The sequence below is a fragment of the Diabrotica undecimpunctata genome, chromosome 11 (assembly GCF_040954645.1).
Source record: "Diabrotica undecimpunctata isolate CICGRU chromosome 11, icDiaUnde3, whole genome shotgun sequence".
Taxonomy (NCBI): Eukaryota; Metazoa; Arthropoda; class Insecta; order Coleoptera; family Chrysomelidae; genus Diabrotica; species Diabrotica undecimpunctata.
In genome coordinates this window covers 24429886-24443382 of record NC_092813.1, presented here as the reverse complement: position 1 = coordinate 24443382, position 13497 = coordinate 24429886, and the positions used below count along the sequence as shown (strand labels likewise).

General features: G+C 31.9%; 1 protein-coding gene across 2 annotated transcripts in view; it reads right to left on the bottom strand.

Moving 5' to 3' along the window:
• LOC140452585 (uncharacterized) overlaps nucleotides 1-12486 on the bottom strand; it is a 112721-nt gene extending 100235 nt beyond the window's left edge. For both annotated transcript variants that reach the window (XM_072546900.1, XM_072546901.1), the window contains exon 1: nucleotides 12170-12486. In XM_072546900.1, the coding sequence (XP_072403001.1) occupies nucleotides 12170-12449 (280 nt within the window). In that variant the 5' untranslated portion in view covers nucleotides 12450-12486. The remainder of the gene's footprint in view (nucleotides 1-12169) is intronic.
• Between the last annotated feature and the right edge of the window lie 1011 nt (nucleotides 12487-13497).

Sequence of the window (13497 nt, the reverse complement as noted above, 5' to 3'; positions counted from 1 at the left end):
CCTTTAATTTCTTGTTCATAGTTTTCCAAACGCTGCTCTATATTCCTGTTATTTAGTTCTATTGCTTGTCTTGTTTCCCGTTGGTTTTCTTCCATTGTTTGTTTTGTTTCTTGTTGATTTCTATCCATTTTCTTTGATGTTTCATTCATTGTTTGTGTCTGTATTTGCATCATTGCTAATAATTTCTCTATTCCTGATAATTCTTTTTTCTCCTCAACTATTGTAACATTTCCTTCATTATCCGATCCTTCTTCAACAATTGTTTCCTCTTCTCTGTTATCCTCCTTCCTTTCTTGCATTTTGCTTTGACTCCTTGTGGTCGACATGTTGTTTCTTTTCGTTACTGTTTTTGTCCCCGCCAAATGTGAAATTTTACAACACTCTATATGTTTCAGAACACGACAATATTTCTCCCCAAATGTATTAAATTTTGACGACAAATATCAAATATGCAATCAGTAAAATTCAAATAATTCAAAATAAATATCAAATGTACGATTGGTAAAGAAAATAAAATCAAATAATTCAATAGCAGTAAATATCCACTAACTACGATCAATCAATAAATCAAATTTATATTCCCTGGAAAAATTGTCAAAATACTTTCAAATTCAAATTCCCTCAATGTTATATGTTTTTATCTCTGGATCACCTGTACTTATTCCAGATCTCTTTCCCTTCCTTCAAATGTAAAGCTGCGATATTTTCAAGCCCCACGTTGGGCGCCAGTTATTGTGATATTTAAAGTCTTGGTGCGCCAAGCAATAATTAGCTAATTCATTTTTTGATTAATTAAAATTATTTAAATGATATGATTATGACTTTATCACAATTTTTAATTATTTTATCTCAGGGTTAAATTCGTGCTTCAATATCTATGCTACTACATGTGAAAGGTAAGGTCCAAAGAATACCGGAATAATAAAAAACACATATGATCTAACACTATATATTGAAATAAAAATAATGAAATAATTCACACTCAAAAGTTTTCAATAAACAAATCTCATATAATGATTCTCAAAATTGTGTTCTACGTACGTGAACAATCAAAATTAATGGTACAAACAATATTATTTGAAATCTCAAAATCCCAAACTATTCTAACTCTCCTAATCAAAATATTTATATCCTTTCTAAATTAAGTGTAAAAATTGTGTTATCAATAAAAGAAAAAACTGCAGAAAACAAAAATATTTCTCTCTGATGATGAGTGGTCCAAATCCTTGTTCCTTGTAGACTATATTATCTCCTCTCAAACGCTCCCTATGTAATCAGCAATCTTACAACAGATTGTTGCAAGTATATCGTCCTTAATGATCTCCTTCAAAAGCACAAATCATTCAAATTATGATAGCCTTTCTCCTCTCGATAAACTGAATCTCTCGTTGGCCCGAGTGAAAAATGACTCTTGGAATATCTTCTCTTTACGATAAACTGAATCTCTCGTTGGCCTGAACAGTGACTCTTGAAATATAAGTAGAAAAATATGACTTACAATATTTTGTTGCTTCAGCTCTGTCAGATACACTAACTCCACAAAAACTCACTAACATTCAACACTACTGCTTGCTACTTCTCGGGAATCGCCAGAGAACAATTACTGTTCGTCTTACAGACTTGGAAAACCAACTGATTATCTTTTTTCTCTCCTAAATCTAGCCAAACTCTCACTCCTACATACCTATCCCACCTTTTTCAATCTCCGCCAATCAAAACTCGTCACAATTCCCCCATTTTTTCATTTCGATAACAAACAAATTTTTACCCATAATTATAAATTTCCTAAAACTTATTTACAAATAATATTTTTCTATAATTCTTAAAAACTAACAAAAACCTCTTTCTAAAATCCCTTCTATTGTCTTTACTCACTGCATTTAATGTATTTGGAAAACCCGTTTCAATTGTCTTTGGATTTCACTTAAAATTATGCGGGTCACTCAAGTATAACAAAGAAATAATTTATGTATAGCTTACATTTTGTTTAGTACAGGTAATCCAAGAATTTAATAACTTTCCTTCTTCGAAATGTTTGTTGTTTATTATCCTACTTATCTGAATTATTTTAATGTTTTTTAACTTTGAAATATTTTAATCAACCCAATATTTTTCTCGATTTTACATATCATAACAATATATATATATATATATATATATATATATATATATATATATATATATATATATATGTATATATATATATATATATAAATATGGAATGAATAATTTACCGGAACATGAAAAAGACTTCGCTTCTAAATGTAAATTAGCAGGTTGTAGAGGATGGTTTTGCAAATAAAATGCGCTAAATGATACATACACTTATGTTTAAATTAAAAGAATAAATAATAGTTAAAAATTGTATCATCGTCATAGTTTTGTTATAAATATTTTTAATTTTTAATTAACCATCGACTCATGGTGTAAACACACACACACACACACAAACACACATACTCGCACAACCCAGCCTCGAGGGAAATATGTGTTCCATTGAACAGTGGGATCGACATGTCCGGAGAAAAAATCGGTCACCGGATACCTATCTGACCCTCAAGCTATTTCACCACCCCTCCCCATCATGTGACTTACGAATGGGGGAGGGGGGGCTTATCTACTGGATATTACTTTGGATGCCCTGGGTAAGCGAACATCCTCTGTTTTCCTTGGTAGTGTTTAGACCACCTAATTTTAGTAGCTCAAAGAGAGCTTTTCTCTCTATGATTGACTGAATTTAATTTTATATCTTGACTCTGGTCCCTAAATACATGTGTGTTCCGGATAGAGAGCCATCAACGACTTGTCTGTTGAAGTTGAAGAACAGAAGGTTATTAGTTAAGGTGAAGTTAAAATATTAATAGAAAGAAAAGAGTATTGAGTGGTAAAGGTTATTTTTTTAATGAGCAGTGATCTTTTGTATTTTTTGTAATTTTTTTTTGTGTTTTTTAGTCCTTCTGTTATTGCGTTGTTAGGGTGGCTTGTGGTTACCTTAGGTTATCAAGCGATCGTTTGGCCGTCTGTATACTGTCCTCACGTTTGGATCGTAGTCTGTCAACGCTCTTAGTGTTTGGATCGGATTGTGACTATGGTTGTTAATGATTTCATGTGCACGTTCTTCACTCATTTTCAGGACTCTCTTTTGTTGAGAATCCCTAAATAAGAACTTTAAAGGTACGTATCTACGAAGATTGAGAGCCTCCCTAATTATAAAGTTTTGCACGATTTGAATTTTCATCTGATTTGGCTTGCACGTGTGACCCCATGCCGCTGAGGCATATGTAGGGTTGGCAGAATTATAGCATTTACAATTTTGATCTTTGTTTTGAACTTTAGTCTACTTTTTTACCCTATTAGTGACGAGAGTAGGAGTAGACTACTAAGAAGCTTGGCCTTATGTACCGTTTGGTTGATATGCTCGGTGAATGTTAGTTTTTTATCTAACGTATTACCAAGGTATTTGGAATTATTTGCCCATTCAATTGGAGTATTGTTAGGTTGCACCTTTTTTGTACATGACAACCTGAGTCCGGGTTATCCGGGTTGATCGCGATTTTCTACTTAATACACTAGAATTGCATACGGTTAAGTGTCGCTTGTAAGTATCTCGCTGTCAGGTCAAGATCGCTACTACTAGCTACTATTGCAGTGTCGTTAAAGTACAGGCTCGGTATCAGTCGTGAAAATTGTGTATAGGTAGGGCGACAACAATGCTCCTTGTGGCACTCCGGCCTCTATGTTTCCGACCTTAAATAGTGTTGGTTCTATGCAAACTTAGATCCTTTTGTTGGCCAGGTAAGACGAGATAATGAAGAAATATGTCATCGCTTCGCTATATCCAAATTAGTTTGTATTTCATGTATTTTATACAGCAAGCCTTCTTACCAGACTCTGTCAAAGGCTTTGCTGTCATCAAGAAAATGGCTGCTATATATTTCCCTTCTTTTAAGATGTATTCACCTAGTCTCAATAACTGTAGTTTGTATGCATGCACTTTTGAATCCGAACTGCGCTTCTGCTATTGTCCCTATCATCTCGAACTCCTCTTTTAACCTAACTAAGATAACTCGCTCTGTAATTTTGCTTATTGCTGGTAGGAAGCAAATGGGCTGAAAAAAATGTACTGAACTAAATTATAGCATGACTATCTGGATGCTTTAAACACATATGTCTTGTAAGGTTTAAAGTTGACCACTTGAGAAAATTATATATTTGGTTTGTATATGATCTCTGCTGACCCGACTGACCCGACTAGTAGTTTCTGCCATTCAGGGACGATTTTTAAAAAATAATTATTTAATTTACAAATGGGAGAGAACTTTATTGCGTTCTTAAAAGTTACAATATTAAAATCAGACTTCACTGTACAAAGTTTCAAATCAGACTGAATAATAATTAATTAAAATGAAATACATTACACATTGGAAAATAAAATAATAATTCGCAAGTTGCACTTTTATATTCAGGTCTTAGTTTCTGGAATTTTTCATGGAATTGAAAAATGACCTAGGTTGGGCTTGTGGTAGGTTTTCTTTAGGATCATCTTGGATGTGAACACTCTCCATGGGACTATCATCTTTTCTTTGCGAATTCGTTTTTCTTATACATTTAATACCAAAATATGCAAAAATTATTATAATCAAAAATATTATTGATAGGTTCCAAAAGTTAAAAGGACTAGTAGCTTCTGAGTTTTTAAGTATCAATGTTTTAATTTCTTCTTGTTTCTTCTTAACTAAATGAATCTGGTCCAGTTGGACATCTTCGATATGAACTTTGGGAATCTCTTCTTAATGAGGATGAGGAATAACTATATTCGGAAGTAATAGTGGCTGACTTTCAGAAATGAGGCGATTATTGCTAAATGTTTGGTCTTCTGTGCTAAACTGGCATTGGAAGGGAACTGTGATGAGACAATTTCCAGAAATTAATTGAAGATCTGTGTTGGTACAGTTCATTTGGATTTTGGTTTTGGTTACCAAAACAGCGATGTAGTGGGACTCATCTACTTGTTGGATCATATTTTTTTAAATCTGAACTTCTATTCTTTGGCATCTCGTAGGATTAGATTTCAGTTTAAGGAGTTGGAATAGACAGTCTTCTTCATTTTTACTTTTCAGATGATTCTCGGGACAGAAGAATTTTGGCTTCAGATTGGAGCATGGTACAGATGTGTATTGGTAAAAATTTTCATTCATTATCAGATAGGTGTTAGGGGGTGGTAGTTCGATTTACAGTAGGAATCGAGTATAAATGATAGTAGAAGTATTCGTCGGGATAAGCTATTGGAACATGGACAATAAAAACAATTGTCAAGTTGGAGTAGTACGCTTCTGTTTCTAAGATATTATAATATTTATTTATGTCTGATGTGATATTCGGATAAATTAGTTCGTTTCTTCAATGATATTTCATAATTTGAGTTAATATTGACTTTAGTTCATTAATCTTTACTATACTACTATTTAAAATACCTAGTCTCGCAAATGTTATAGAGTTTTCTATTTCTGTTAGCAACTGTAATATAATATTTATCTTCTTCTTCATGTGCCATCTTCGTTCCGAAGGTTGGCGATCATCAGGGCTATACGTATTTTCGAAACTGCTGACCGAAACAATTCGTTGCTGCTACAGCTATACCATTCCCGTAGATTCTTTAGCCAGGAGTTTCGTCTTCTTCCTATAATATTTATACTTATACTTAATTGATCTAAAATATTTCAAATTATAAGGAAATCTTCAAAATTAAAAATAAATTTATTAAGGTTTGAACGAATAGATTCTAAACCAGAGAAAATTACTTTTTGGTTACTCTTTATGAGAGAAATAGTATTATTAAAATTCTGTACAATATCTGTCGATAATAAAATTTGTTTATTAAGTCTTTAGTCTCGGCTTGTTGAAGGCCCAGGACTATCATCGTTGTCATTAGGAACCTGCAAGAGTTTTTTCCGGTTAGTTTTTGGTCGTCTTAAGTTTTGTTTATGTAAAAGTCTTTTTTGAGTAGCAACTTTAATTTTTGTATCTTTAACAACTCTATCTTTCATAAATTTAGGGTTAAGTTTATTTCGTACAAGTGTAGTGTTTTTCCTGTAAATATCACTGAAACACATCACATCATCCTGTCTTCTTCGTATGTAAATGGTTCGTGTCGATCCTTATTGTGATATTCAATACATTTTTCTTTTTGTTCGGTCAATTTTTTATTAAGTTCTTTATAGATCTCTTTGGTCATATCTCTATGTTTCTGCATATAATTATTAATCAGTTTTTGGTCTATGTTCATATCAAATATTTCTTTAGTGTTAATGTGTCCATTTATAATATCTATAGGCTTTTGTTGAGTTACGGAATGTATTGAGTTATTATATCCTAAAATAGCATAAGGCATTTGATTTAAGATATGAATTTTTCTATCTGATTTACTTCTAATTATTCGTAGGTGTTCTATTAGAGTAGAATGAAATCTCTCTATAGATCCTTTAGATTGGGTACTATTTGTAGTAACATAATGAATTTTTACTTTATGTATGTCGAAGAATTCTTGTACAACAGAGTTTTTTAATTCTGTGCCTCGGTCCATAGTTACGAGATCAGGAATTCCATGATGTGTCATGAAGGTTAGAAAAGCTCTTACAATTTCAGTACTTGTCAAAGCTGAAAGTGGGTATGCTTGACCGTATTTAGAAAATGTGTCTATTATAGTAAGAAATTTTTGGCTTTGACTTTGAAAAGTGTCTGCAAATATTATTTCAAACGGTTTCGTAGCTGTGGGTGTAATCATTAATTTTTGATTTGGCGGATTACGATCATATTTATTTACTTGGCAAATATTACAATTATTTATAAAATCTGTTACATCTTGTTTTATTCCTGGCCAATAGTAGGTACGTTTAATTCTAGTTTCTGTTTCTAGAATGCCTCGGTGATTGGTTTTTCCTTCATGAAATAACCTTATTTTTTCATGCTGTTCATCTTTGTCTACTAAATCTTTTAAGATGCTCTTACATTTTATTAACTTGTAGGCAGAATTTTTAAATGTGTTTTTTAACGTTTCTAATATTTCTGGTATAAAGGTGTCTTCTTTGAAGTACACAGCATATTTGTATTTTGGGTCAATGTAATTTTTAAATATATTAATAGTTTCTTGTACAATATTATTTTTTGAAATTTGGATATAAAGTCTTTTTCTGTTGGGAAATATTTTTTCAATTTTTGGTTTGGCAGCTGAGTGTAAAACAAAATCAATTACAATTTGGTGATCAAAAACATTGAGATGTTTATCAGAAATGAGCATTCCTAGTATTAAATCTTCTATACTAGTATGTACAGTTTCTCCATCATCATTGTTATCTTCAATGTCATTATCTTGGTCATTTCCTTGTTCTATGTTTTCTTCGTTAATGTCATCGTCGATATTTACAGCCATCGAAACGCTATCATCATCGTCGGAGTCTTATTTTGTTCTTCCATGTATTTTAAAAATTCATTACAATGAATCTCTATTCTAGATAGGGAGTCTGCATTTGCATTGCAACTTCCTTTCTTGTATTTGATTATGTAATCAAATTCCTCTAATTTTAAACGCCATCTTACTAATCGTGAATTTGGTTCTTTTAGAGACATAAGCCACTGTAAAGGTTTATGGTCTGTCATAATTTTAAACTGTCTTCCAAATAGATAAGGCCTAAAATATTTAGTTGCCCATACTATCGCAAGAAGTTCTTTTTCTATAACACTGTAGTTTTGTTCGGACTAGTTTAATGTTCTCGAGGCATAAGCTACTGGTTTGTCTTGACCATTTACCAGTTGAGATAATACGGCTCCTACTGCTACATTACTTGCATCAGTAGTTAATATAAAATCTTTATCAAAATCTGGATACTGAAGTATAGGTTCATTAATTAATAAATTTTTGCAATCTTCGAAACATTTTACAAATTCTGGAGTGTGTTCTATCTTAGCATCCTTTTTTAAACATTTCGTTAATGGTTTAGTTAATCTGGCAAAATCTTTTATAAATCTCCTGTAATATCCTAACAATCCTAAAAATCCTTTTATTTCGCATGCTGTTTTAGGAATTGGATATTTGACAATTGCATTAATCTTTTCTTTGTTTGGTTTTACACCTTCTGTAGTTACAATATGACCAAGATACGCTACTTCTTTTCTTAGAAATTCACACTTATCTAGTTGTATTTTAAAATTATTAGCTTGTAAACGTTTAAAAACTTTTTCTAAATTTACAATATGCTCTTGTAGTGAGGTAGAAAAAATAATTATATCGTCTAAGTAAACAAGACAGATGTCATCTTGAAGACCTCGCAGAATATCGTCCATAACTCTCTGAAAAGTTGCAGGAGCATTCTTGAGTCCAAATGGCATATGAACATATTCATAATGTCCATTCTCAATATTGAAAGCTGTCTTGGGAATATCGTCTGGGTGCATCTCAATCTGATGAAAACCACTAGCTAGATCAAGTGTACTAAAATAGTTGCATCTGCCTAATTTATCAAGTGTATCGATAATATTTGGTAATGGGTATTTGTCTGGAATTGTTTTCTCGTTCAGTTTCCTATAATCTACGACAATTCTCCATTTCTTTTTTCCTGATGCATCTGCTTTTTTGGGTACTACCCAGATAGGCGAGGACCAAGGTGAGTTGCTTGGTCTAATAATTCCTTGTTCCAACATTTTGTTTATTTGACTATTTACTTCTGGTTTATGAACAAAAGGGTATCTATACGATTTACTATAAATAGGTAGTTCATCCTTAGTTTTTATAAAATGCTTAACTCTATTTGTAAATTAATCTTTTTCATAGCGAGGTTTATCCTCGCTATGAAAAAGATTAGAGTATTTATTACAAGTTTTTAGAATATTTTGTTTTTCTTCAGAGTTCATATGAGATGTACGGATTAAATTTTCAATATTAAATTTTTCGATTTCGTCTGCAGGCACTATGTCTGCATGGAATAATTTATGACAATTTTCGTCAAAAGGAACAGTATCAATTGGAGCATCTAAGGTGATAAAAATTTCATCTTGGGTTCGGTTATAGATTTCGACTAGAGCAAAACCGTCTATTGCGTGCGAGAGACATGCAGGGATTTCACATTTTTGAATAGTTTGGTCAGGGATAAATATACATCCTGATTTTTGAGAAACTGGAATTTTAGCTACACTACAAGATAAGGGGTCCAATTTTTGTTTAAAGATTATTTTTAGGTCAGATTTATAGTATGTTATAGGTATACTAGAATATGGAGTAGTTAATTGGGAATTTACGAAATCTAACTTAGCATTAAGATATTTTATGTTATCTAGTCCTAAAAGACCATCGAAACTTCTATGAAAATCAAAAAGATGGAACTTAATCTTACCTTCCTGATTAAATTCTGAAAAAATGGGGATTTCTGCACAAAAGTCTTTCTTTGTACTTTGAAATACTGCGGAAACAACAAAGGGTCCATAAGATATAATTTTTGTAGAAAAGGTTAGCTTTTTCGGGGTTTAAAAAAGATTTAGAGGAACCTGTATCTACCAGTAACTTTAATGGAGGATCATGAATCTGAATATATGGCAGTTCTCTTTTATTTGTGGAAAAATTTAATTCTATTAAGTCGGTTGGTTTTGAAAGATGCCGTCTTGAAAATTTTGATGATGCTGTTCGTTAGCAATATCATAAGTTTGTTGATGAGAAGTCTGAGGAGTATTTTGGTAATCACTATTATTGATCGATTCGTATTCAGTATTATATAGTTCTTCGAATGTAAAATTTTGATTTGGATTTCTAGGGTTGTGGAAATTATTCCTGAATTGGGGAGTACTATTTCTAGTAGTTGTACTCATAGGAGTAGATGTGTTTGGAGTAAAATTGGGATTTGATCGCCAAGCGTTCTGAGCTGGCTTGTTAGAGTTTTGAAAGCTATTTCTGAACTGGGGAATACTATTTCTAGTAGATGTACTCATGTTAGTGGGTCTGTTGGGAACAAAATTTGGATTTGGTCGCCAAACATTTTGGGTTGGCCTATTAGAATTTTGGACATTATACTGATAGTTTTGGGGAGTGTTTCTTTGATACTGATGTGATTGTGAAGGTTGAAAATGTCTATCATTGCGAGAATTTATTTGGGAATTTAAATGAAAGTTATAGTTTGGTTTTCTAGAATATTTGTTACTATTATTATTATTATTATTAGTATTAAAATTTTGACTTTTTTGATAGTATTTAATATTATCTTCTTCTTTAATGAATTGTATAGCTTGCTCGATAGATTGTGGTCTCATTGCACGAATTATGGGTCCTAAAGGTTCTCTTAAACCTGCTAAAAATGTTTTCAATGCTTGTTTGTTAAAGAAATCTCGTTTATATGTACGTTCCTGACCAAGATGGTGTAAATCTATATAGCTACAAATAGAATTTAATAAATCTAGCACCTTTTCATGAAATTGATAAGGTGTTTCGTTTGGCTTTTGTTGAAGATTAACTAGATCCTGGTTTAGACAATTTTCGTCTCTTTGATCAGCAAAATTTAAAATTAATGTATTTTTATACCATCCCAATCAGTATTGCCGCTAATCGCAATTATTTCTTCAGCTCTTCCTTCTAATTTATTTAATATACCGTTCAATAATAAACAATTTTGAAAGCTATTAGGATTAGTTGTATCAAAATAATGTTGTAAGATTGATTCGGTAGCATTTATAAATCTATAAAGTTTATTGATATTGCCATCAAAACGAGGAATAATGGCTAAATTTGCGATATCTAACTTAGGTACAATAATAGTAGCATTTGAAGTACTTGGTGAAGTCATTTTATTTTTATTTAATACTTTTTTTCTTTCTTAATTATATTCTTATCTATCAAAAATAATAAGTAAATAATACGTACTCTTGACTATTATTTTCACAAAAGGATTTAATAGGCAAAGAGGAGTCTGAATATGAATAAAAATTATTAGCTTACCACATTTATGTACTTCTGCTTGTTTATTCTGATATCCCTGGAAATTCTGGATGTCCTGATGGAGCCCAAAATCACTGACAGTTCGAAAAGTTTATGAAAAACGGAAACCGGTTCTTTTTTCGTCAAAGAGTTAAAACTCACGAATATCCGCAATGGAATTCTACAAAAAATCCACTAAGACTGCGCCACTGATAGTTTCTGCCCTTCAGGGACAATTTTTAAAAAATAATTATTTAATTTACAAATGCGAGAGAACTTTATTGCGTTCTTAAAAGTTACAATATTAAAATCAGACTTCACTGTACAAAGTTTCAAATCAGACTGAATAATAATTAATTAAAATGAAATACATTACACATTGGAAAATAAAACAATAATTCGCAAGTTGCACTTTATATTCAGGTCGATCATAGTTCAGGTGGTGACGCATCGGATTTAGGGTATTGGCTTATGGGGTCAACGACTATAACTCCCGTCACCTCACAAAGTGATGCGGTTCTCTAAAGTGAGCTGGAGCCGGTGAGTCGAATCTTAGATGACCGGGAACTCCCGACACACCTATAGCTCTAGTTAATTTTTGATAACTGTAAATAACAGATGTCAATGTCGGTAGGTTTGTTACGATGTATTAGTAGCTAATATTTCAAAAACTTCGAAACAGAAGGTATTTCTTGGTGTCCTATCTGTGATGAATGTTGGCGATCATCCTGGCAACCTTTGTGTTATCTTGAGCAGCGGTAAAAAGCTGCACATATGTTGTGTTGAACCAGGTTCTGAAGATTTTCAACCAGGATGTTCTTCTTCTTACTGCATCTCGCTTTCCAAATATTTTTGTTGCAGGATGGCTTATAGGTAGTCGACTACTTCAATAAAATTTGAATGTAAATTTCGAAGGACGCGGTAAAATTTTCGAGTGCGATATACGATCGAATCGTATAAAAATGCTCTTTAAAAGTATGTGCCACTAAGTAAATCGACATTTTTATCGATTCGGAAGAAAATTAGAATTAAAAGTACAAGAGAAGTGTGGAGTATAATTTTACATTAACGCATGAATTTTTTATTTATAAAACCTAATGTGTTATACAAGAGAACATAAATGTAGCGTAAAATTTATTTTGTCCAACTTTACACAATTTTCTTTCTTTCTCTATTTCTTTAAGTTTACAGTTTATTTTTAATAATCAACCTTACCTAATTTTAATTTTCTAGATATTTCAGCAAACTCCGCTTCATATATTTGCCTTCTTTTTCTAATTTCAGCTAGTTCCTCGTCCTCCGATTCGGACCTCGGTCTTTTTCCAACTCTTTCTCTTGAATTGGATCTACTTCTAGATGTCTTACTTTCTAGCAATCTCTTTTGTTCATATTTATTAAATTTTTCGTATTTATTGTCTTTAACATTTTTCTGAGATTTCGAGGGCTGCTTAGAGAATATTGGATTAATAGATGTGTTTGTTTTCAAATTAGACATTTTTTCGGGTTTGTTTTTTGATTTTTCTGTTCTTGTCTTCTTGTCGTTTTCAGAAGAGCCAAAAAATATTATTATTTAATGATAAAATTGTAGGCATAAAACTGTATTATAATATTGATGATGAAAGAATCTAACAAAAATACTATAAATAAGGATACAAGGAAATAAACTTTAGCTTTTTTAACTATCCTGAGGTTACAATATGTGAAGACCCAACAAGGGACCCATGTAGAAGTCATACAAATATCCCTGGCACATTATTTGAGGAACCCCTCTTTCAGTTGAACTAATATCAGAGCATGGGAGAAATGAATACCATCATCTAACTAATCTCCTATAGTAACGGGTATTAAATATAGAACAAACAACTAATACTATATTAACTTAATTACTAATAACTAATTCAAGATTCAGAATGATTCTACGGTGTCACAATTTGTTAGAAATAAAATAAAAAGGTGGTTGAAAAAGTATAAAAATAAATGGAGTGCAAAAAAGAAGCACACCCATTTAAAGAAAATTATTAACAACATTGACAAAAGACTTTTGGCTAATCTAGTTGATCATATCATAAGAGAGATGAGAAATGGGCACTTTCATTTGAGGAAACATCTTTGCAACATAGGTAGAGTGAATCATGTTTCAGAAAATGAAAAATAGAGAGAAAAACGTATGATAAAGTGACAACTGTACATGGAACGCCATAAGATAAGGCAGGTATTCTTGTCTTGTCTCTATAAGCCGGTCGTGCATCTCTGGGGGTTCTAGTCTTCGTAATACGGAGCGTTGTAAATATATGTATAAATCTGTTCTTACATTCTTACATCTATTGCTACATCTCACTATTTACAGATTAACGGTTATTGACTAACAACAGACTTAGTTGACGATGATAGGAGGTTAACTTTAAATTCGTCTGTTGTGACTATTCACTACGAGTAATTGAGATTACATATGTTTAATTACAATTAACGATTGAATAGTGATCTATTGTTATTGACCTTGACTACTCTTCTAGCTACTTTTGTATTATATCAATCTGTGACGA